The 24,652-nt window shown below is 38.1% G+C and overlaps 2 protein-coding genes across 3 annotated transcripts; both read right to left on the bottom strand.

The window, feature by feature from the left end:
- Positions 1–405: 405 nt before the first annotated feature.
- LOC114476026 (ras-related protein Rab-32-like) lies at positions 406–3,167 on the bottom strand. The gene is made up of 3 exons (XM_028467267.1): positions 2,817–3,167; positions 1,400–1,549; positions 406–416 (listed from the first exon to the last, which is right to left on the bottom strand). The coding sequence occupies exons 1-3, from the start codon at positions 3,007–3,009 to the stop codon at positions 406–408; spliced, it is 354 nt and encodes a 117-aa protein (XP_028323068.1). The 5' UTR covers positions 3,010–3,167.
- A 4,063-nt stretch (positions 3,168–7,230) lies between these two features.
- slc7a3a (solute carrier family 7 member 3a) lies at positions 7,231–21,779 on the bottom strand. Of its 2 annotated transcripts, XM_028467242.1 has the most exons (12): positions 21,550–21,779; positions 13,593–14,110; positions 13,131–13,292; positions 12,165–12,348; positions 11,961–12,076; positions 11,352–11,574; positions 11,134–11,273; positions 10,947–11,049; positions 9,767–9,981; positions 9,510–9,676; positions 8,594–8,702; positions 8,348–8,502 (listed from the first exon to the last, which is right to left on the bottom strand). In XM_028467242.1, the coding sequence occupies exons 2-12, from the start codon at positions 13,957–13,959 to the stop codon at positions 8,348–8,350; spliced, it is 1,941 nt and encodes a 646-aa protein (XP_028323043.1). In that variant the 5' UTR covers positions 13,960–14,110; positions 21,550–21,779. The 2 variants fall into 2 exon arrangements, with proteins under 2 accessions (XP_028323044.1, XP_028323043.1); XM_028467243.1 differs by lacking the exon at positions 21,550–21,779 and having other exon boundaries at positions 7,231–8,502; positions 13,593–13,959.
- Between the last annotated feature and the right edge of the window lie 2,873 nt (positions 21,780–24,652).

Below are 24,652 nucleotides of genomic sequence, written 5' to 3'. Positions count from 1 at the left end.
TTAATCAATTTTACACTATACCATAAATACGTAAAATCACATGAACTCCTTATATACCTTATATTTTAATTCATTACCATCTTTGGACATGTAAAGTAACAAAAAATTGCAAAAAAAAAAAAAATGTTAATAATCACATTTGGAATCAAACAAAAATCACATGCGTCAACAATCAATAAATGCTACATATTAACTACAGTATGCTTTTCTTTCAGACAAAACACAATATATAATACATATATATAATATAAAAGAGGTCATGATTAATGTTCACTGATTAAGGGGCTTTACATGACTTTTTCTTATACAGGCAATTGAACAATGACACTGAAACAAATTGACGACTTTAAATGTATCAATCAATCTCACACTGCGTCAATCATGTTTACAGACAAACCAGTGAAACTAGTCCTGCCCTACAGACATGTTTACATAACGTTACACGAAAGCTCTTTACGCACCCCGTTGCACTGCATGTCGAATCGGTGTCGCACACTATTAATGGTAAACAACTCTATGACATTTTTTTTACCAATTCATTGTTATGTTAGGTAAACATGGACATGACTTAACACAGTTAAAAAAATAAATAATAATGAATAAATTTAAAAAAATTAAAAATCGATACTTGGCGCCTGTGTATCGATAACGTACAGCAAGATGAAATATCGCAATATATCGTGGTATCGATATTTTGGCACACCACTAATCAATGTGGATTATTATGGGATTAATCGTGAAATCCCTAATTGATCAATCCCTCCTTACTGGGTCAATATTGGATTAAACATGGGCCACATTTCACCCGCAGATCACATATGCCTGCTTTATACTGTAAGTAATACTTGTTTGTTTGCTTGTGCTGTTTTTTGTGTATTTTCTACACGTGTGTGTAGGGCTGGGCGATATGGATCAAAACTCATATCTCAATATTTTTTCTCAAAATGGCAATATACGATATAAATCATAAACATCATAAATAATTTTGAACTCGGAGTCTGACCAGGAAGACAATTTAGGGTTAAATTTGCCACAAAATGCCACACAGGCACATTTATTAACAAACAGCTGAACAATATGTGCCACTTTAGTCTTTTTCTGCTGTAAGGGACAGCACGTGCGAGTGAGTTCTGTAGTGTGGCTTGTTTAGGGGACGGTCTGGGTTAGAACGCATTCAGGAATCCCTCTAACTGAGCTTTTTATGCTGTTCTGAGGAGTAGTGAAAGCAGCGACTCCTAAAACGACTATTTGAATACAAAATAAGCTATAAAATAAGAACATATGTTCATAGGCGATATCGTAAATTTCTATACCACCAAAATTGAAATCTTGATATATTGCCCAGCTCTGTATGTCTGTGTGTGTGTGTGTGTGTGTGTGTGTGTGTGTGTGTGAGTGCGTGCGTGTGTCAGTTGAACCTTGGAGTCCAGGTCGTTCTTCCACTTCAGCACAGCATCAAAGGTGGAGGCCCGGGTCACGTCAAAGACCACCATGGCTCCCACAGCCTCCCTGTAGTACACCCGGGTCATGTTACCATAGCGCTCCTGCCCTGGAACACACACATAAAGACACCTTTGATGTCCCTGAAATCCAATGGACTCAAAGCACTGGTGTGTTAGTAACACCACCGTGTGTGTGTGTGTGTGTGTGTGTGTGTGTGTGTGTGTGTGTGTGTGTGTGTGTGTGTGTGTGGTGCTCATCATGTGACTAATATTACGAGCACGGGATCAGTTGAGTCACATCCAGGCACAAGATCGACATTCCTCATTCAGGCTTGAAATGACAGGGAAGGACTCAGTCGGGCAGAAGACACACATCAAATGTCCAAACAGATACAAATCTAAAACATAATAACATGTTACAATAATGTGTTACTCGAAGATCTCATCTATCTGAACATATGCTCATTTAAACCCACAACAAATCCAGATGTTGCAGTAAAATTCTCTAACTTAATTTACCTAAAGGCCTTTGTTTCAGGATTCCAATAGTTTTTGGCGATTGTTCCTAATTCTGTTGTTCTTTATTTATACTAGAAAATGGTAAATTCATTTTGCAGTGAGTCTGATTTCTGTTTCACACTTTCGACAACAAAAAGTGTCAGTACGCCAATGAAAAACCTCTATATGGTGGAAATGTGTTCAGTGCAGATTTCTGATGTTTCTAATGTTGTAAATCACTGGATCATCCATCCCTGAAACTGCTTTATTCTCAAATGAAAACATGATGGAAATAATCTGATACTCTTCACGGCACTGTGTGTTTCCATAGCGACAACGTTGATCAATCATATACATCATCACTAAAAATAATGAACTTTTAGTGTGAAATTACAATGTACACATATATCGGTGTCTTGATTGTCTTGAATATTAAAATTATCACCAATAAATCCAGATTTGATGCTTTTTCGTTCTATCAGTAAATCAGGATTTTGGCCAGAAATTAAAGTATCAAAATTAGCGATTAAATATATGTAAAATAAATAAATATATGCTGTTAAAAGTGTTCAGAAAAAGCCTTAAACAACAAACAGAAAGTTTAATGAACATAAAGACGCGTCCCTGGTTGGTGTTGATGGTAGTATGGAGGTAGAATTGTGTCTTTATTATAAAGTTAAAAAAAAAAAAAAAAAAAAAAAAAAAAAATTTTTCAATCAAAAGAAAAATCACTTTAATCAAAAAATAAAAACAAAATAAAATTTAATTATAAAAAAAGTTTACTTTTTTTTTATTTTGATTTTTTATTTTCATTGAATAATAAAGAGCCAGATCTACCTCCATATGCCAGCAGTGCTTAGTGTGTGTCAGTCAGACCTGCTATGTCCCACAGCTGCAGTCTGATCACCGTGTCGTGGTCCCACTGCAGCACCTTCAGGGCGAAGTCCACCCCGATGGTGGCCCTGTAATGCTGGGAGAAGATGTGATGAACGTAGCGCTTAATGATGGACGTCTTCCCCACTCCCAGCTCTCCGATGAGCAGCACTTTGTAGAGCAGCTCCTGCTGCATGTCTGCACCGTAGGAGACATTCACCTGTCTGTGAGCACAGGACAGACGACCACTGACCCCACGGACAACAGTCACTGTCCCAGTTTACACCACTTTCACCAGCTCAGTCTGACTCTGAGCCCTGTTTAGGGTCCAGTCTGCCACACGGTGGTGGTGCGTTTACATGAAATCGTAAATTTAGCCTCTGGTGGCCACAGTATGTAGACACATGCTTCTACTCTCAGTGGTTCCCAACCTACTTTGGATTAGGGCCACAAAAAAAAAACAGAGCCAGTAGCGAGAAAAAACGGGGTGGGTAGCGGAATTTTTGTCTTAATTATTTTTAGTCTTAATCTTAATTTATTATTATTGATATTATTATTATTATTATTATTATTACTTTTTTCCCCTTGATTTTTTAGTCTTAATTTATTTATTTTTTTCTTCAGCCACTCAGAAACACATTACCTGTCTTCACCTGCGTTTTGTGTGAGCTTGAAGGCGTCCCAAAAAAAAAAAAAAAAAAAAAAAAAAGGACTAGGAAAAAAATGAAAATTATGCAATCATTTAAAAACAAGAAGAAGAAAAAATTAAGACAAAACAAAAAGATTACTTCCAATAATAATAATAATTAGACTTATATTGGACAAAGTGAAAGTATAGAATACAGTTTTTTTGTGTGTGTGTGTGTGTGTTTTAATTTGTAAAAGAACAATAATGTAAACATTTCAAAAAATAAAAATTTAATCAGCAATTTATTAAAGTTTTTATTAATTACTATACATTTCAGGTGACCCCCATTTTACTTCCAGGCGACCCCTCATGGGGTCCCGATCCCAAAGTTGAAAAAACACTGGCTTAAATGGTTCTTTATTTCAGTGGTTCTCATCTGATCACTGTTCATTTTGACAGCAAATTATGATTTAGTTTTAGTCTCTTGACTAAGATGAAACTTGGTTTTAGTCAGAATTTAGTCACCTGTCTGTTATTGTTTGGTTATAGTCTAGTTTTAGTCAACTAAATGACACAAAGATTTTAGTCGACAAAATCTGTTACAGATGTATAACCGGTATGATATATACATTATGTACACAAATTATGTAAAGAAAGTGTATGAGATGGCAATTTGATGTAACAGAATGTAAGTAGAGGAATAGGGTGATGATGAAATTGTGGGAAAAATAAAAACAAAGTAAAGTTTAGCAATTTGAGATTTATTAATCATTAATTTTTTCCGAAGTAGGCACATTTTAATCCTTTATTATGGTCTGGTAGTGCAATTTTAAGCGATAATATTATTATAATCTTGCTATTGAAGACATTAAAGCAAATGTAATAAACCTCTGCCTGTAATAATAATTGTGGGGGCTTGTAATGTGAAAAAAAAATGCAATTTCCCTGCAATTTCTGACTAATCGCACACCATCAATTGAACAATAATAAACAGCCGAATGCTTATAAGCCATCCCTGGGATAGCCTTACCTTAATTTTCCCCCTTTATCTTCCCGTTGTTATGGAGATTGATGGAAACTAGCCACTAGGTGGCATTAAAGTCAACTTAAAAATGTTAATAAAAAGGTTTGATAAGGAACTGAAATCACAAAATATTGAGTTTTTATCCCTCGCCTCCTCCCAGTTTACCTTCAACTCTAAACCATCATCTACCATCACATTCAGACCTTCTCAGAGCTGTTTTCTGCTGTAAGTCCTTTTAGAAAAACAGAGGAGGCGTGAGCTTATTAATGTTAAATGATCACAAAACGTTTTGGTCAGATTTCCACTGATGTAAACGTGACCTGAAACAAATGTTTCAACATATTGTGATGCCTCTATTGTGCAACCAACTATAAGATCTTCAGCAGTTTGGAAAATGATGACTTTTTTTCTTTTGCAAGTGTATGTTGTGCAATTGTTTCAAAATAAAGCTTACAGACACCCAAAAACATGTCAAACTCAATAAGGGAAGGCACCATATACTGTAGTTCAGTCACAGATATCCAACATTATTAAAAATATTTAAGTGCAATCATTCATATTTAGCATTTTCTGCACTTTCCTTGATTTAAAAAGAAAGTTTTTTTTTTTTTTTTAACATTGTGTGGCCCCTGATCTAAAAACATGTTAAACACTCCTTATGTAACACATTGTTGGAATATACTTTTGCTGTTTTCATATTCAGTTTTTCTTCTTTGAATTTTCTTTGTGACTAATACAGAGCGATCTGATCAACCCTGAAAACCAATCCATCCCTTCTTGAATGTTGATTTTTTTTTTTTTTGCATCTTCTAGTATTTTATCACATAATTACAATGTTACCAATATCTAAGTTTCCCAGGTGTGTCTGCTGCATGGATAAACCCTGACATTGATACATTATGGACTTTGTTGATTTTTTCTTTTTTGCATGTATGCATTTGCTATTAAGTGTCAAAAAATTCACAAAACTATTACTTTATTTTGCCTTTTAAAATAAAGCATTTTCACTTGGTTGTGGTTAGTATAAAAGTCCATTTCTGCCAGTAAAAAAAAAAACCAAGTAAAATATAAGAGTAAAATTCTTAAGTCATCATTATGAGATACTATCTCAATTATGAGTCCTAATTAGAACTTAGTATCTGATCATGAGCATGAATAAACCCTGATTAATACGTTAAATATTTTGTGATTTGTTTTTTTGCATGCGTTTACTTATAGGTGTCAAATTTCACAAAACTAATAGGCTAAAAAATATTTGCACCCGTTTGCGGTTAGTATGGAAGCCCAGTAAAAAAAAAAAAAGCAAACAAACAAACTAGGAAAAGTAAAATAATAGTAAAAAAAAATTATTAACTCACATTTATGAGATTTCAATGAGATACTAAGTCATAATTAGAGGACGCTATCTCAAAATTATGACTCAGTATCGCATAGTAAGAAGTTGGCAATACCTACACAATAAACATGTTTCTTGAATCATTGTTGATGTAAATCAGGGGTGGCTTTCAGGTGTGTTGGAGCAGGGACACATCTAAAAGTCACAGGAACCCAGCCTTCGAGGACTGAAGTTCTCCACCCCTAATGTAAATTATAAAGCTGGTAGTGCAACTTTAGAAAAGCTGAAGCTAAATGACGCAACTTTAAAAACAACATCTAATGCTGAAATACCTGTCATTAAGGCGAGTCATAGCAGGCTTTGTTTGACGTGTTTCACTGCCCACAGGTGGAAACAGAGTTGATATCAAACATGCCTGTAGTCATGGAAAAACCTGATATGTGACTTTAGGCCTTGAACACGCACTCTGATAACAAATGCACTCAGAGACTCGACCTGAAGAATGAATCATGATTTTATTTTATTATTTTTTAAAAAACATTGACAACAGCTAATTTTATACCTGACAGTTATATTTACAAGATATAAACCCAGGGCTAGAATAGATTCTATTGTGCCAAAAAAGACAGCAGAGATGAGAGCTGGTGGGATGGAAAAAGACACGAGGGCTGACGTTTGTCCACAAATCCCATCAGCTCTCTGCTCTGAGGGACACACATCGTCCCTAAAATTTAGCTTCCACTAAAACCGTTTATTCCAAGAGATATGAAGACCTTCATGTGGATTTATGCAGCATTTTATAGCTAATGACAATAGAAAAAACCCTGATCATATTATACTTATTAAAAAGAAAGGACATTTATATAATTTACAGCATCATACAGTTTTAAACAAATACTGTACACTCTACAGTAAAGCACTAAAAACAACAACAAATGTTTGCTAGTAATAATAATAATAATAATAATAATAATAACTTACGTCTAGTCCAGAAGCTTGGGTTAAAAACAGGTTTAAAATATTGATTTAGAGACCAACTGTTAGTGGTCCTTCTTTGTTTCGGAGAGATTCCAAAAAAGAAAGTTCATTTGGCATCAAAAGATCTCAAAGAATCACAGAAGATGAGACTTTTCCAGGAAAAATGCAGAAAGCGATATCTGTAAAAGAAAACATAAAAACCAGACCAAAAATAAAACAGGAAGATAAAAAGACACGTGGAAAGACGTCAAAGGCAAAAGCAGACATCTAAATTACAGAAATCTTTGACAAAACATTTAAATATGTCCAGTAGCTCTAATGGATGAAGAGTAAATACAAAAATAAAAATCATGGGGACTCAACAGACAAAGCTGCCAAGAGTACATGAAACTAAAAAAAAGAACATTTGTAAAAACCAATACTGTATCACAATGAAGTACAGAGAACACAGTGAAGGGAGGACAATTTATTGGTTTGAGGCCCAAATTGGATTAAAACCAGTGTAACAGACTGAGATTCCACTCTCTTCTGTCACCGCTCAAGGTTTCAGTTACGATCGACGTTGCTATAACGTCTCCTCAGACTAAACACGGATAAGATACGATAACGACTTCACATCACACTGTCGCCCTTCGATGGTTCTCAAATGTTTTCAGACTTTTTAGAAGACGGAACAAGCCCAACAACGCCCCCATGTGGCTACATTGTGCGTCTAATGTCATCTTTGTTCATGTGAGACTATTTTAACCAACACATGACCATTACTGTGAATCCACCTGATCCCAGGAGGTGCTGCATTTGATGATGTATGGGCACAACTTCCTGTGTGATAGAAGATGTAGCACTGATGAAACAACAGCTACTCTATAGAGTATAGTCTGCAACACATACTGTAACTGAATCCAAGTGTTGTGGGAAGCTAGAAGTGGAAGTGGCACACTCATGAAGCTATTCTATCCATTTATCACACAGGAAGTTGAACATCCATGAACAGGAAGCAGCGAAGAAGATTGAAATCTTCTTGATAAGTGCGATTTGTTGAAGAATAATTAAATTAGATGTTTATCTAGGTTGGGGATCCCAGTTGTACACTAGCTGTACTGTTCTTCCATCATTGCCTGAAGCTGGGGCGACAGACAACAGATACACAGCTCTACTCAATGGGTTGTAAACTATCAGGTTTTATAGTTCGGAACAGAGGCAGAAGATTTAAAATATTGGGATGATAAAAAATTAAAAGGTTCATCTGATCCCGTTTGTGGCCACGTGGTTTCAAGCGCGGAAAGGGAGCAAAAAAGCAGCTGCAGCGTAACATTCTTCCAGTAATTATGAAATAACTTCATAATTCATCAGTGTTAGTCCATTTGAAGCACAGCAAATAGGCAGGTAAACGTCTGTGTGTGGCTAAGGCTAAACACAAATGGGTTTATAATGGTGTGTTCCTGCCTCTTCTCCCTTTAAACCCAGGGCAGCCTTTGAGCTCTAAACGTATTCTTCTGTAACCATGGCCACATTCTGCAGTGTAGCTGAGATTAAAGTTGCTCTCCAGGTAAATATCAGTGTCTGTATCAAGGGCTGTTGCCCGCCTCCAGGTCGCTGCCGCCACTAGCGCCCGTGTAAATGGGCGTCTTGTTCTGCAGTGTGTGCTCGTATTTGCAGGAGGGCGACCGGCTGCCGGCCTCGTTGCTGTTCCTGATACCATAGAAGAAGTAGATGGCAAAACCTAGAGGTGTAAATGTAGAGCGAGAAGAGAGTGAAAGTTAGGAAACCGATGTCTGCGGGAAAAAGAAAGAGGACGTGCGGTCAGAACTTACCGATGGCCATCCAGACGGCGAAGCGGCACCACGTGCCCCAGTCCAGCTGCATCATGAGGTAGATGTTGACGAAAATACTGAAAAGTGGCAACCAGGGAAGCAACGGGACCTGAGGACGCAGACAACATCAACACACTTATTTAATTATGTAAAAAAATAAAATAAAAAATTCTCAGGCTAAAATTCATTTGTTTTAATACATTTTCATTATTTTAATTTTTGGATCCCACAAGAGTTTTTCATCAAAAGGTTGTGGAATTTTACTCACTGCTATCATATTGATTTTACTGGTTTTCATGCCGCTGTCTCAGCATCTTTTGACTGTGTTTAAATATGTGTTTTACAAATAATGTCATTTGTTTTAATATTGTTCCAATAGGCTTAAGCTAATAAAGCCTCCAGGAAGTAGAATCATTAGTTTTGGCAGTGAGAAACAAACAACTGTGTGTCATCTTAGGGTTTTAATAAGCATTCAAACTAGTGTTCTGGGGCTGTTCGATGATAGGAAAAATCATAATCACAATTATTTTAGTCACAATTTAAATCACGATTATTCAAAACAATTATTCGTCAACCAAAAAGTTACTTATTTTTTGTACAAATCAATGTAAAATAGAATCCTTCGACCACTAAAATCAAGTATGTTCACTTTTGCACAAAACACTTTTGAGCAAAAGTGAGCAATCGAATTTTGATTAATTGCACAGCCTTAATTCCTAATGAAGTTGCAATAATGTCAGCTGGATATATTTTGAAATAACTTATTACATTTTTTAAAACGACAAACACAAATTCATGCCGTGGTTGCTCAAAATTCTATTTTCCTGTAGCTAAAAGGGCGAACCACACAGATACATGTGGATAGATTACGAAGAAACAAACTGTGAAGTGTTTGCTCTCAGGGAACAGTGGTTACCTTGAAAGTCAGAGCCTCTTTGCTCTCTGGCTGCCTCCAGATGATGATAACGCAGACGATACAGAGCAGAGTCAGGATGACACATGGCACAATCACCGCTACACGCAGTAGCAGCAGCTCCGGTAAACAATTAGCCAGGATCGCACACAGGATGACGATAAAAACAGCTGCCGACACACAAGGACAAGCTCACAATCTTTACTTCGGCCATGACGGAGAACGTCGCTTGTTGGTGATTATCTCTGTGACACACTTACAGATAATGGCGGTGGTGGCGTAGACGATGTTCCCTGAGGTCAGTGTGGGCGTGTTTCCACTTGGACAGAAAAGCAGCTTGGCGGTGAAGTGCTCGCGGAGCGGCCTATCCTCCGCCTCCGTGTATTCATCGCCGCTGTCCACTGCCTTCTCCCTCTCCACCTGCTCCACCAGCTTCTCCATCTGACTGGAGGAGTTCAGGTTTCCTGGCTGATACCTGAGGAGGAACAACAACTATGTTTACTACAATAAAACAAATATATAAACAAATAAACCACGAGTGAGAATGAAATCCTTTGTTCCTTCACTCCACACAACTTATGACAGGAATGGGCAACTCTGTCACCGCGGGGGCCACAAAATGGGCTTGTATCTGATTCGATAGCCACATCATCAACATTCATGTCAGCCTTTAGAATAATGACCATTCTGAGCATTAATACAGGGAGAAAAAAGTGCTTTGTCTTTTTCATGTCTTTATCTGGTTTTGTTGTTTTGTCAGTTTTTACTCATTATGTGTGGTTTTTGTTTGTGTCCTTGTTGTAATTGTGTGCATTTTTCTGTCATTTTGTTTGTGTATCTTTGGAGGTATTCTGTAATGTGTTGCTGTTTTTCTAGTTTTTTGTTTGTTTAAGTGGTTGCTGTGTCTGTCTTTGTTGTCATATAGTTATTTTGTGTATTTTTGTGTACTTTATGCATTCTGCAGTCGATTTGTGTGTTTTTGGGGTCACCTTCTGTACATTTGTTGTTGTTTTCTGTATTTTCCTGTCATTCTGTGTAATTTAGTTGACAGTTTGTGTGTCTTTGGAACTATTCTGTATTGTGTTCTTATAGTAATTTTCTTTGTTTAAGTGGTTGCTGAGTCTGTCTTTGTTTTCATTTTGTCTTTTTACATGTCATTTTGTGTATTTTTTGTGTGCTTTTGTGTACTTTGTGCATTTTGCGGTTGATTTGTGTGTTTTGGAAGTTATTTTGTGTATTATGTTGGGCTTTATATTCCTTCCAACTTCTTAAATTACAATTTTAGGAGATTTGCTTTGGGGGCCACAAATACATTAGACCCAGGCTGCCAGTAGCATATGATATAACATTGCTTTCAAAATGGCAAACAGTAGAAGTCCATCAGCTGCTTTGGAGAATGCACTGCATGAGGAGACGTCGGTAGAGAGAGACGCTGCATACCTGAGAATAAGGACGCAGATTGCCACCAAGGAATAAGCCAGAAGAGTCCCAATAGACATGAGGTTGACCAGAGCTCCCAGGTCAAACAGAAACGCCATCAGAGCTGAAAAAAAACAGAAATGTGAATGATCTGTGAACTCTTCCTGCAGTAAAGCTAACCACTGACTGGCAGTACAAACTGGCTCACCTGCTACAATCCCAGAGACAATGGTTGCCAGGAGGGGAGTCTTGGTGCGAGAATGCATCATAGACAGCGACCGAAAGAGCAGGCCGTCCTCTGCCATGGCATAAATTACTCGTGGCATGGGGAACATGGAGCCAAGGAGGCTAAAAAGAAAGGTCTGGGGTTTAACTCAACAAATCTATCACTCCAAGGTGCAAACAGAAACATTTTCTCTCTCCCACCTGGTGGACAGCGCGCACAGAGACCCAACCGCCACAATGTATCTGGCAGGAGCCCAGCCCACGTAGTTGAAGGCCTCGGGCAGAGGACTCTGCGTATCCAGCTGGTAGTACGGCATCATCATGGTCAAAGCGGCGGACACGCCGAAATACGCGAAGAAACAAATGAGAAGAGAGGCTACGATGCCGATGGGAATGGACCGCATGGGGTTCTTCGCCTCTTCGCCTGGACGCAGCAGATGAAACGAGAGAAGATGAGAGGGTGCATGAGAACCTCAACACAGCAGGGGAGCGCCTTCATTTCACTCAAACACGGAGCAGAGAAAGTACAGCAGATGAATTTCATTGAGCTGCGTCCACAACCACGAGCTGTCCGTGTCTTTAAAACAGTGGTTCTCAAACTTTTTTGGTTCAAGAACCCCCTTCCTCTTATTTCTAAATCTAAGTACCCCCTTTGAATCTCGATATATTGCACAGCTCTACTTTAGACCATTCAGGACGCCAGTGTTACATAAAACTTAACGTCATTTACAAAAGACAAGTAATAATGTATATATATATATTTTTTTTAAAACACACTCTGAAGATGTTTCTTTACATAAAGACACTCACTTGTTGTTGCGATGCAGTCAAAGCCCACAAAGGCGTAGAAGCAGGTGGCTGCACCAGACAAGACTCCAGAGAGGCCAAAAGGAGCGAAACCACCCACGCCGAACTCACTCTCCACACTGAGTGATAGATAGCAGAGAAAGCCACACAATGTTTAACACTTACACCAAAGTGAAACTTAAGCAGAACCTGCTGTTTAACACTGACTTCAAAGGCTTAGTGCTGTTGGTGTTGTTGGTGTATTCGATGTAGTCTTCCACCGTCAGGTTCCAGTTGGTCGTGTCTCCTTTGACAAAGCCTGAGATGATGACGAAGCCCAGAACCACCAGGTTGATGCCAGTAAAGATCTTATTGACGAGCGCAGATTCACTCACGCCAAAGGCCAGGAGCCCTGATGACAGGAAGAGGAAGGAGAGAGGAAGAGGCATTATGATCGGAATCAATGAACAGCATGAGTTGTTTTCTATGTGTGCTTCATTAGATCATACATTACACTGGCATGCTACGCACGCTGTAACGCTGGAATAACAACTGTTGTCAGTTCAGTTATTAATATTTACACCACATTAAACAAGTTACATAACACCTTGTTTAGCTTGGAGCTCAAAATTATATAATACCATTCAAAACACTTGTTAGCTAAGCTTAGTTATTCTGATTTTTAAGCATTTCAAAAGAAAATGTACAATCAGGGATTTTTGCAAATAAATATGTTTATAATTTTCTACAAAGTGGGCAGAACTTGTCAAAATTTTGTCGAACTCAAATACTGGATTTTTCCAGCCTGGTGCTCTAATGTGCAGGGCCTACGATTTTCTGTGATCGCGGAAGGAAAAAAAACAAAATTTGCGCTCTGAAACTGAAAAATCCATTTTACCCTTTTTTCTCTTCATTGGAAATACCGCACATGCATGTTTCGGGAATCTATTAACCCTATTTTGCATGTTTGGGACAATTTTAGAAGTTTCATAGCCAGTAATATAATCCACATAGGGAAAGACGATGTAAAGTGTAAGGTGACACATATGGGTATACCCCGAAATGGAGTTTTGCAAATTTTGAAATAGAAAATTTGAGGCCCTGCAGTAAAACCTTGTTTTCGCCTTCCTTATTAAGAAATATTACATTAAACATCTAAAGAACTCTTCATTTTCCTCTGCGTCTCTAACTCACCTGTGAGCAGCAGGACCAGGATGAGAGCAAACAGGTCCGGGTACTCTGCTAGAACATTTCCTGGAACCTTCATTGCCATCGAGGCCCGAAAGAAACCAGAGATCTTCTGTTCCACCAGGTTGTCGAATGTGGAGCTCCACGCCCTGGCCACACTGGCCGTTCCTAGGAGGAAACAAATAAACAAACAAACAAACTAAATGATTATTTCATTTTAGATGTTCCTTAGATTCAGTCTTTGCAGGCACAGTAACACATACTGACATTATACAGTACCTCCAGTAACACATACTGACATTATACAGTACCTCCAGTATTACACCCGCCTCTTTCAGGAATTATGAAACATTTGGTGATTATTTGACTCTAATCATTGTCATTATTCTAAAATCAGAAGCATTAAAGCAGTCCTGATGTTTGAGGTCAGAATATGGCTTCAAAGGAGAACATTGGCTCTGTGCTCACCTATGACATATGAGAGGATGAGGTTCCACCCTGTGATGAACGCCCAGATTTCTCCAACAGTCACGTAGCTGTACAAGTAGGCGGAGCCTGTCTTGGGGACACGGGCGCCAAACTCTGCGTAACACAAACCAGCCAACATGGACGACAAGGCAGCGATGAGGAAACAGAGGACAATGGCGGGCCCCGCCTTCTCCCGGGCGACTTCACCGGCCAGGACGTAAACACCAGCCCCTAATGTGGAGCCCACCCCTAAGGCAATGAGGTCCAGGGTGGACAAGCAGCGGGCGAAGCGGGTCTCTTCATTAGAACAGTCCAATGCCCGGCGACGGAGGAGGGACTTTCCGATGCTGGACAGCTTGCTGGCCATGTTTGCTGTGAGTATGCGTGGGTGCTGGACCAAGCTGTGTTCAAGTCTTCACGAGGAGATATTAAGGCTCTTCCGGTGTGGATATGCGAGGATAAGCGTCACAGGAAGCAGCGGGTCTGTGATCACAGTATTTTCTGCAGCCAATTAGGACCTGTGAGGCAACAAGAGCACAAAACATGGCACTATTCAGTAAAAACCCAAAGCTCACAGATCTCTTTATTGTACGCTGTGGGCGGCATCTTGTCTTTCCTTTAGTATTTGTCCTTTAAACATTTTAAAAATGCAGAATATTCACTGAAAATGTAAACTAAACGAATTAATAGATACAAAGCCTGAGACAGCTACAGGTCCATGTAAAGCAAATTTACCGTAGTTATCACAAGACAAATTGGAAACTTTCCCGGGATCAAACTCTAATAAAATAGTCAGCAGGAGTTTAAAAAAAAGAAAAAAGAAAAAGGCTGAAATGTTATCAGAATGCATGGGAACCTGTGTCGACTAATACCAGTTATGTAACTTCCAAGAATTCATACCTACTCCTTTAATGCTGAGTAACACGGCGTGCGACCCAGCAGGGCGTGAGTAGGGTGGTTTAGAGAAAAGATCATCCAAAGGTGTCATGCTACGCTTATAGCTGGTCTTCATTAAATCTTAAATAATAAACCTGGAGCAGTGAACACCCTGTCAAAACAAAAAAGGAACGCTCCGTCTAATTCCTACTACTCCCTCACTGGGAAAGCAGGTGCTCTACCAGTGCTGTTGTGTTGTTTCAGCAGATATGAGAAGCCTGGGAAAGGCAGAGACTGTGAGGAAACGATGGTTGGCTGAATTCAAGCTAATATCAACAGCAGGAGCCTGATAAATAGACACACGTGCACTACCTTTAGAAAACAGCTACCAACCAAATGAACTGTGTATATATTTTGGAATTTCGCTGAAAATCCGGCCTCCCACAAGTGCATTTTTGACCCAAATACTTTTCTCACCAAAAAAGCCGACTGAAAAAAATGGACCGAAACAGAAAAAAAAAAAAACCTGGGGTCAAGCGCGCACTTGGAAACCAGAAGGAATTTTAAAGAATATAATCTAAAGAAACCCCTATTATCATATATGATCTTTGATGGAGCTTGCGAGTAAAATTCACTACAGGTACGTTTAAAACAATAGCAGAGGGCATTATTGTTGGATTTTGCACCCCCGGTGGCATTTCATCACCTTGTTATTCAGTTTACCTTACAACTTCATTGTTTTCTGTGTGTGTGTGTGTGTAATTATTAGTTCTGTTTTTTTGTTTTGTTTGTTTTTTAAGATGCCACTCTTTGCCTTTTTAATTAAGGTAAGTTTTCTCTGATTCTGATTTACACACAAAATTTACAAATCAGAACACGTGACAACAGTATATGTAGCAAAAGTCACAAATATTCCTTCATTGAGAAGATTCTTAAGGGAGAAGTACTATTTATTTTGAGATATACATTTTTTTAAGTTTATTTTTATATAAAATTTATAGCAATTTTCCATTCATTTCATGTAATTTTGAGGATGGAATCCGATATTGGCATATATATTATCAGGATATAAATCTACCTATATCATGATATAAAATTTTCTCCATTATAGCACAGCACTATCCTAAAGTGACCATTAACGCAGTTTAAAGGTTTTGTTAACATTTTATTTCAAATTATTTCCCCCACACTTCACACAAAAACCTATTTATTCTCATTTTGCTAACTCACCAGTAAAAGTGTTTGATCATGTACGTTCCACATTTCAGACCAGAAGAATCCTTGAATGCAACACATTAAATTGTTCAATGCACAACCTGTAAAAAAAAAGTCAGCAAAAAAACAAAAGAAGTACTTGTATCAATTTTATAAAGTTTTTTTTTCTTCATTCTTTTAAAACCTCTGTATTTTTTCGTTTGATGACATTTACCAATCTGGGGTTTTTTTCCTCAGTCTTTTTTCCATATACCGGTACATTGTTACTGATTGGAGTTTTATTTGGGTATTATTAAGCACTGCCTTCCAGATAGCCATTTGGCCTTTTGTTATCTAAAGTATGAGAAAGAGAAAGCCGACTCACTACTAGTGCAAAGTGCAAACTCAATCCACCTCACGGTACGTATGAAACAACCATGACCCAGACCTTTTTCTGCACGTTTTTCACCTTGAAACCAACTCATGATAAGAAAAGAAAGTCAAAGACCTCTGAAGTAGTTTTTAGATAAAAGTGCATGTGTAGCAACAATAAAACATAATGCAAAATGGTGCACACCCAACACACAAACTTCTACTTTTAAAATAAAAACTATCAACACAGGCTATGCATGTGTACTCCTGTTTTCTGTTAACATTTAATAACGTGTTTATCCTACACTTTGAGAATGAAATACAAGAGAATTATCTTATATGGTCATTTTCCCACAAAACCAATCCAAGTTTTAAACAGATAAATTGTTTCTGCCCCTGAAAAAAGATTTATGCCACGTGTCATGCATGCTGCTAATTAACACTTAAGACGACAATAGGTACAAAAAGTGAACACATCCCAACACTCCTCACAAAAGATGCCATTTCACAGTTTTCTACTACTGCATTGGTGGTACAGTGACATGGATCTATGCAAAGCATGCACAAGCATATCATTTCCAGGGTGTGATAGGTTTGTGTTTATCTTATCTTCAAATACTACACTGGTTGGAATTTACTAAAGCCACAAATGCTATTACCAACCAATGGCCTTTGGAGTTTATTACAATGTTAACTTACACGTTTGTATGGCTCAACTGCTTAGGAAGTCCATAAAACGTATGGTCATGAGTTGTAAGGTCATATGGTCACGGTGTTGGAGTGTTGTATGACTGAACCTGCTGACATGTTTTACTCTGACTCAGTGAACAAATACCAACTTAAATAGTCTAGTAAAATGGAAAAACGTGTATTGTATTACATGCAGTTCATTCAGAAAAGGAAGTGCAATAGGTGAGTATTAGGCAGGGAAGTTACTTGGAAAGTGTCTCTGTGCAGATGGAGTGACACATGATTCCCTTAAAGACGAGTGAAACACTAACCCAGCAGCTACGCCTGGACCAACTGTATTTGGAACAGTATATTATGAGATCAGAGCTCACATTAAAGGCTCTATATTTACATCTATTATACTTGTTAAAATGTTTAGTTTAAACGTGAATTTCACTTGCACCGACTTAGTTTAGTCCATTTATGGTCCACAGCGTTTTGGACAAACCTTGTTAATGACACGTTCCGCTTTTATTTTATTTATTTGAAAATCACATATTTTAATCACACATCATTCAGTGCAGTCAGTGTGCAAAAAAAAAGAAAAGAAAATTATATCCTAAGGTTTAACAAATTCACTTTGTTCAAAACAACATTGAACAATGTAAAGAATTTGGGAAAAATAAACAGCTATTTCAGATAGAGGACATGTGGCGATCCAAATTGGGCCCTTTTTCACAGCACACAGGATACACTACTCTATACAGTCTGCTTTGGTATCTTGGCTAATATCCTATTATTAGCACTAAACACAAAAGAAACTGGATATCAAAGCAAAATATGCGATACTTCTAAACAGGCAACCCCTTCCGGACAGTTTAATAGAACAGAGCAACAATGAACCAGAAACAGCACAACATAATAAACATTCAACCCTCTGAGGGCTGATGGGAAACTTGTATATCACAGAAACCCTAAAAATCTCTGATTGGTGAGACATTCCACAAGAGTTTTCTAATCGTATACCAAGCCCTGAGATCTGAGGGTGTCCCTGCCATGTCCAAAACCCAAACAATATAATCAGCAGGCTGTGGTCCAATGAAGTGATGCTGATCAAACTGAAAACCCAGTTCCAGGAAAACTCTATGGTTTATCCCACATTCCCACGTAAAAAGGTGGCTAAATCTCTGATCCGAGTCCATTATGACCTCATTAAAGGTGGTTTCATTAATCTTTGCCTTGTGCTTTTCACGAGGCTGCCCGTTTGTGCAAGTGGGGCAGCTTGTGTGGAGGATGTGACGCACAGGGTCACACACATCATCATGGAAAGCCTAGTGAACCACCTGTAGTTGCGAGCATGAATAATTCAGACACCACTGAGAAGGATGCCACTCGTCCTCGCCACATTGGAAGTGACATTTACTCGTTTGGTTGTTTCTTTGTTCACAGCTCAGTCGGGACTGAATCTGTCGTGAGCAGTGGGAGCGATGGTGTTCCGGTTACAACAGGCTTTGGGAATAAGTGGCCGGTGGCTTGACTTAACACTGCTGACACAAACTAAGAGGCTTATTGTAGAAGTGGCAAACCTTCTAACATCATTACTGTGTGTTGCCGTTCCTGGTTCTTCTTATATAATGGACTAACGTGGCTTTGTTTTGATGAAAACTGTTGAACAACAACACTTCTGATTGGACACTGGACATTAGTTAATCATTTGATTACACAGTCACATTAATTTGATCAAAACTCTCAACAAACTAGGGTAACCTAAACCAAATAAACACAATCATTCCGTGATGTAGATTTAGTTTTTCACCGTGTCTGTAATCTGTGACACCAACAGAATAACAAAGTGTTCAGCAATCTGCACTCCATGAAAGGAGTAAATATGACCTTGCACAACCCTGGAAAGAACACCATGACTGGTCATTCTAGTCAGTGAACCGTAATTTTGACCACGGCTTTCCATGAGATTGTGAGTTGTGTGTTTCCACACTAAAACTGAGTCGTGGGAGAGAAGAGAACCGAGTGACTTGCAAAGTGACCTGAGTGGACTTCGCCGAGCCGCTCCTGCCAAAAAGTGCTCACACTGTGAAATGGAATGTGACAAACGGAGAGGCTGCTCCGTTTCCCAGGACCAGCATGACTACCTTTCTCTGGCACGAGAACAGGCCACCTACAACACTAAACTACACCAACCTAAACCAAGACCAGACTAGATTGTCTTCCACGTCCATGTTTAACTGCATTTCGATATTTCATCAAATCAAAAACTTTTCAGTTCACTCAAAGATTACAATAGCACAAAATACCTCATTAGACCCAACCCCAGGCTTTAACACAAACAATGAAAGCAGGAAACGCCAGAATGTTCCAGGTGTGAGTAAACGCATGCAGGTAGAACAGCAAGCCTTGGCCTATCCAGCTATAAAACAAGAAACCTCTGTCTGTGTGTGTGTCTGTTCCTCAAATATCTCTGCGAATCAGGCTCAGATTGACCTGAGACTTTCAACATGGCTGCTGCTTGGTTCAAGGGTGTGCAACGTCAGCTTTTTTTGGACTGCAATGATACCATTCACAAGTTATTTCATAAAATTGTCTTAAATGCTTGCTTTGCAGAACAGCTCAATGTTAACAGGTAGTCATAGTCACTCAGGATAAGTTGAAAGCTGCACAGAATGACTGCACAAAGGGCTTTTAAAAATGGCTACAGTGGGTCTAATATCCTTAAAAAAACACCCTGTAAAGGTGTCCTTATTGAGCAACATTTGTAACTAAGGTGAATAATAATAATAAAAAAATAAAAATAGTTCACTATATATGTGTAGCCTATATTACAGTGCTAAATATTTAGTCTGCACAGCACTAATATTTAGTCAAACACAGACACACCTTTTCTACAGAAATACGTAGTTCATTTGGGCGCAGCACTAGTATGACAAACACAAGAAAGGGAAATGCATTACGTTCATGTACAACTGCACGGTTACACATTTCCGACACTGGCATTAAGCTGCTATTCATGACAGGTATAAGACAAACCAGTTTGGGAAACATTCATCTGGTTTCACGCATTAGCTCTGTGAGCGAAATGCTCAACATCTTTTTGAAGATTAATCTTTTAGTAAAAGGACGGTTCAGAAAAAAGTTGAACTGTAACTATGACATTAAAACTGAAGTATAAGAAAATAGTATGTTCAACAACAACAAAAAGTTAAGATTTTTCTTCATTGCTTTACAACTACTGAGCACAAATAATTCCTAGAATGTGCACCTTATTCTTTAATTACTGTATTCTGTTACATTAAAGAATAGGCCTTAGGCTTATAAAAATTGATTAGTTAACAAAAAGCTAGACAAGGAATAGAAATTGAAAACATGCTAAATCCAATAAACATTTCATGTTAAAATATCATATTGAATAGGAAATGAGGGTATTTTACTGAAATATATAATTTACATATTAATGGCATGGTGGCACCTTTTTTTTTTTTTTTTTAACTTCCGATACGATACTGAAATTGCGATCTTGAGTAAATACTGATCCGATATCTGCACCAAATATACATACATTTATGACTTATTTTGTAGCGTGGAGTGTAAGAAAAGGCTTGTCAAAACAGAACAATTGTCAGCAACAGTAAGACATTGGTTAAAACCATTAATAAATGTCTCAAACATAATATCTTACAATTGAATAAAAGAGTTGCATAATTAAAGATTAACCCATCCTGTTAAGAATTTTTGGTGACTTCAGGTTTTAATCAATCGGCTGATGCAATATAAGCTCAGTTCAGTCAGCCAATGACAGTGCAGGGAGTGTGTAGGAATTAATATTTGGACGAAACCACGAGTTAAAGCTGCCACGATGGGCGCGGTGAGACGTTCAGGGGCAGGTCTCTGTGTATCTACACATGTGTCACAGCTCAAACATTCGCTAAGCTACGTGGCCGAGGATGGCTAGCGTGGAGCCCGTGATGCCTTCACAACTCAAGAAATGTAGTAAATCCGAAGTGCACGCATATTGCTGACGCGAAAAACACAGCTCGCGTCGTTTAAACCTGTGTATTCTGCTTAATTCATGTCGTCTATAATACCATTATAAATATTAGTATATCTACAATTAAAAAAAAAAAAAAAAGGTTACACGTAGTGTTAAATTGCCACACTGAAAAACGATATCACCATTAAATCTACAGCATCCCATTATAAGGTGTATTGCATCAGCTATGAAGCACCATTGAAGTGAATGACATGCAATAACCCAAAAAAAATAGCTTATTTTGCAGAGACGGACCTGTTTTAAGGCAGAAGTAGAATCGAATTGAAGTTGAGGGAAAAATCTGTATTTTTGTGTTTATGTCTTTGAACGCATCACTCACACGCCTTGATATCTTTAGCGTGGCGCGTTTTCGAATCAAACAATGAATTCTAAACACACGACGATTGTAAAAGCGAGTGTGAAAACTCCGTTTTTTGTATTCAAAACCACGTTGCTGTAATAATATTACTAATATAAATCAAACATCTACTTGATGTAGAAGGGGAAACCGGTGAAACATCGTCTTTGAACATTCGCTCAAATCACAAATTACAGCCACTTCAAAATAAAGTATTGTATTTTACACAACAACGCACTAAAACAAATGTATTTCGGTGTGTGTGCGTTAAAGCTGGAGTGTATATTGATGCTAATTTTAAACAGAGAGCCAGCCTTTAAAAACGCACACGGATTATTGCATCAGTTCACCTCAGCGTCTTGAACGTCACACGCTGACGGAAAAGCCGCTAACGCACGACTCACTTATAATAAAACAGTATTTCAACGAAGACCTCGAGTATTTACCTTTGAAATGTTCAGGAAACAGATGAATAATGGAGCTGGTGGAAGGCTGATGAAATATCCCGCCCGGTTGTGATGGTGACCGGTTAAGAGAGCCGCGAGGGGGTGTGTATAAACATAAGATGACGTAGACGGGGGCGGGGCTGAGCTGGTTGGTGAATGGAGACCCGAAGACGATAAAGTTCACTGTTTTGAAAATGGAACCACGTACAGATCGTTCACAGTTCACACATACACACACATGCGGACTGAAGCAACACAGTAGAGCACCGGTTTAAAAAGAAGAGAAACAGAGCCGCTGTAGTGAAAAATAATTTAACGTTTGAGAGCCTCCTACAAGCGCATGCGCACTAGTAGCGTAGTAAAGGCAATTCCAATCCAATAACTCTTCTGTGTTTTGTCATCAATAACTGCATTGAACATTATTTATACACTACGCTGTCATATGTATGTGTATATACAATATATGTTTATGCAGTTTCATAAATACTATTTTTTTTTTCCCCTAACGTAAATTTGTTTTAAAGATGAGTGTAAACAGCCAGCTTACCTGCTTTTTTGACGTAATTAAGGCCAACATTACTTTAGTTAAAAACCGTGTTGGTATGTATTGTATACAGGTTGTATTGCTTTGAATTTCCTTTAATGTATTTAAACTTGTATATTATGACGAGCAATCACTTACTAATCTCTAAACGGCACTGATTTGGTCTTCTTTTAAATTTCAAAGTAAAATGTTCTGAAAAAAAAAAGCTATCTGAATAAATGAAACCATAACATATTAATAGTAATGCCTATATATGGAAATCAGGCATCGCCCCAGCTTTGGATGCTATGTTTAGATCAACCATACGGTCCGTGGGCCTAAAAAGGCCTTTTAGTTGAGCCCATTGGACGACTTTACAACAAACTCACATTTCTACTTTGTAACTTTTAAATTGTTTACTGGGATCTCAAGTAGCATTAGTGCATGTCCACAGCTATTCCTCCTGGGATCCAGAACATCAAATAGTTTACATGCAAAAATAGTACAAATACACTATTCAGTGAGCAAAGTAAAACATGCAGACACCACTCCCACTCAGTACAGCAAAAAACACATAAGTAGATAGCAGAGGTGGGACGATATTCAAAGTTCACAAGACGAGACGAAATACGATACTGGGCTCACGATAACGATACAGGACGTCGAGGAGGTCATATCTTCCTCAACCAATTATTTTTAGGTCATTTTTTTTAAAGACACTCAGTTGTTTCATGCAGAGGACTTGGTCAAAGATGGCGCACAAAGTTTTAATCGATTAAAGATGTATTTTAAGGGGCTGTGGGGTAAAGTCTGACTCATCTACAGACCTGTTTGAGAATTAAAGTCTGCAGTTTATTTAACAAAGTGTAGCGAAATGTTGTAGCAGCACCTGGGGAGCTTTTAGACCTTTTATACTTTAATTATACTTGTATGTGTACAGTACAACTGCTTGGATTACATTTAGGTACTTTATCATATTAGATTAGAATAAGATTGCTTGGGGGAATAGGATTGCTTTCTTAAATTTGTCCGCAACTACTCAAACAAACTGGGAGATTAGGTTGCACACACACACACACATGTACAGGGGGGGACTAACAATTCCACTTTAAAAAGTCTTGCTGTACCCAATCTTTTTTGATATTTTTAGAAAATAAAACGTTTTCAATGTAAAAAGTGTTTAACGTATATAATGTAGCTGCATCAGATTTCAAAAACCATTACTGTGTGTCACATCATGAGTTAAATTGACTAATGGTTTTATCTACAACCTTCTTTGACCTTTTTGTCACTGTGATAAAGGTCACCCAGTTCACTCTACTGTGTGGTTTTAATGGGTTGAAGACGGCCATTCAAGGTTTGTTGTACATATACTTTCATACATATACAAACTGTTACTTACAACTTGCTGCTATGGCTCCAGATGTAGCTTACCTCCACCAGTGTGACTGGGGTTTCAGTGAATAACATCTAAGGTCTTCATTTATTACTATTCTAGTTGCAGTTAGGGATTATACAGTAATAATGATAATCTATTTCTGGAAATGAATCATCTAATTTTCTTACAGTTCTTTACACCAACAATTTTTGTAATTTATTCTATTTTAATGGGTATATGTAAACTTATTGGGGTTCAAATACTGTACAAAAATGACAAATGAATTAAATCTTATCCTATACGTATATACTGAATATGTTAGGTTTATAAAAGGAGATTCAAGACATATTTGCACATTACTGAGGTGAAATTATTTGTGTATATACAGTATATCAGACTTTTAAATTGTGGCCCCCTCTGTTCAGGGATCTGCCCCCCCTCACCTTTTGTCCCTGCCCGCTCACACTGCTTTGAGATGCTCTTTTCATTTACTTCCACTTTGTCGAGCAAACCCCACTATGTGTCTCTATAAACACAACAAACGTCACGGTTGCTCCACAGTTCAAATTTTAACAAAACACATCCTAATCTACTGTGGCCCTACCTGCTATAGCCTGTCTGCCTGCTGTCTGCACTCCGGGCAAGGCTTAAACATCAAAGTTCACAAGTGTACAAAGGTCACAGGCAACAAGGTCAAAGTGGGTGACGAACAGTTCCTGCTATAGAGTTTTCTACAAGTATCTAAAAATTAAAAAAAAATGAAAGATCATTGACTTCTGCAAGAAATGCAGGGATCATCGATCAGGTAAATTGAAATTACATAAGAAACTAAAGATTCCTGATGTGACAATAAACAGCTCTCTAAAGTTGAACCACTATTCAGAAAAAAAACCCAAGAGTTTCCCGTGATTTTTAAAGCACTGTCTTTCTGTGCAATAACAGAGTGGTTTGATAGTTTGTCTCCAAGGACAGACCCAGCTATAGAAAACAGTGCATATCCACTATAATTACTGGATGTGATCTAAAATCTACAGGATTCATTTGTAGAGAAACAACCATGGTATCTTCTTTATGAAAGATCTCATCAGTTTTACTTTTTCCTCTCACTAAAGACAGAGAAACACATCAACACAGCACAAACCCTGAGGCTGTTTGACTTCTCAGCTTTTTATGCATCTGACTAAAAACAATCAGTAAATGTT

The sequence above is a fragment of the Gouania willdenowi genome, chromosome 14 (genome assembly GCF_900634775.1).
Source record: "Gouania willdenowi chromosome 14, fGouWil2.1, whole genome shotgun sequence".
Classification (NCBI taxonomy): Eukaryota; Metazoa; Chordata; class Actinopteri; order Blenniiformes; family Gobiesocidae; genus Gouania; species Gouania willdenowi.
Note: the sequence above shows the minus strand (reverse complement) of the source record. Positions and strands in the feature narration are given on the sequence as shown.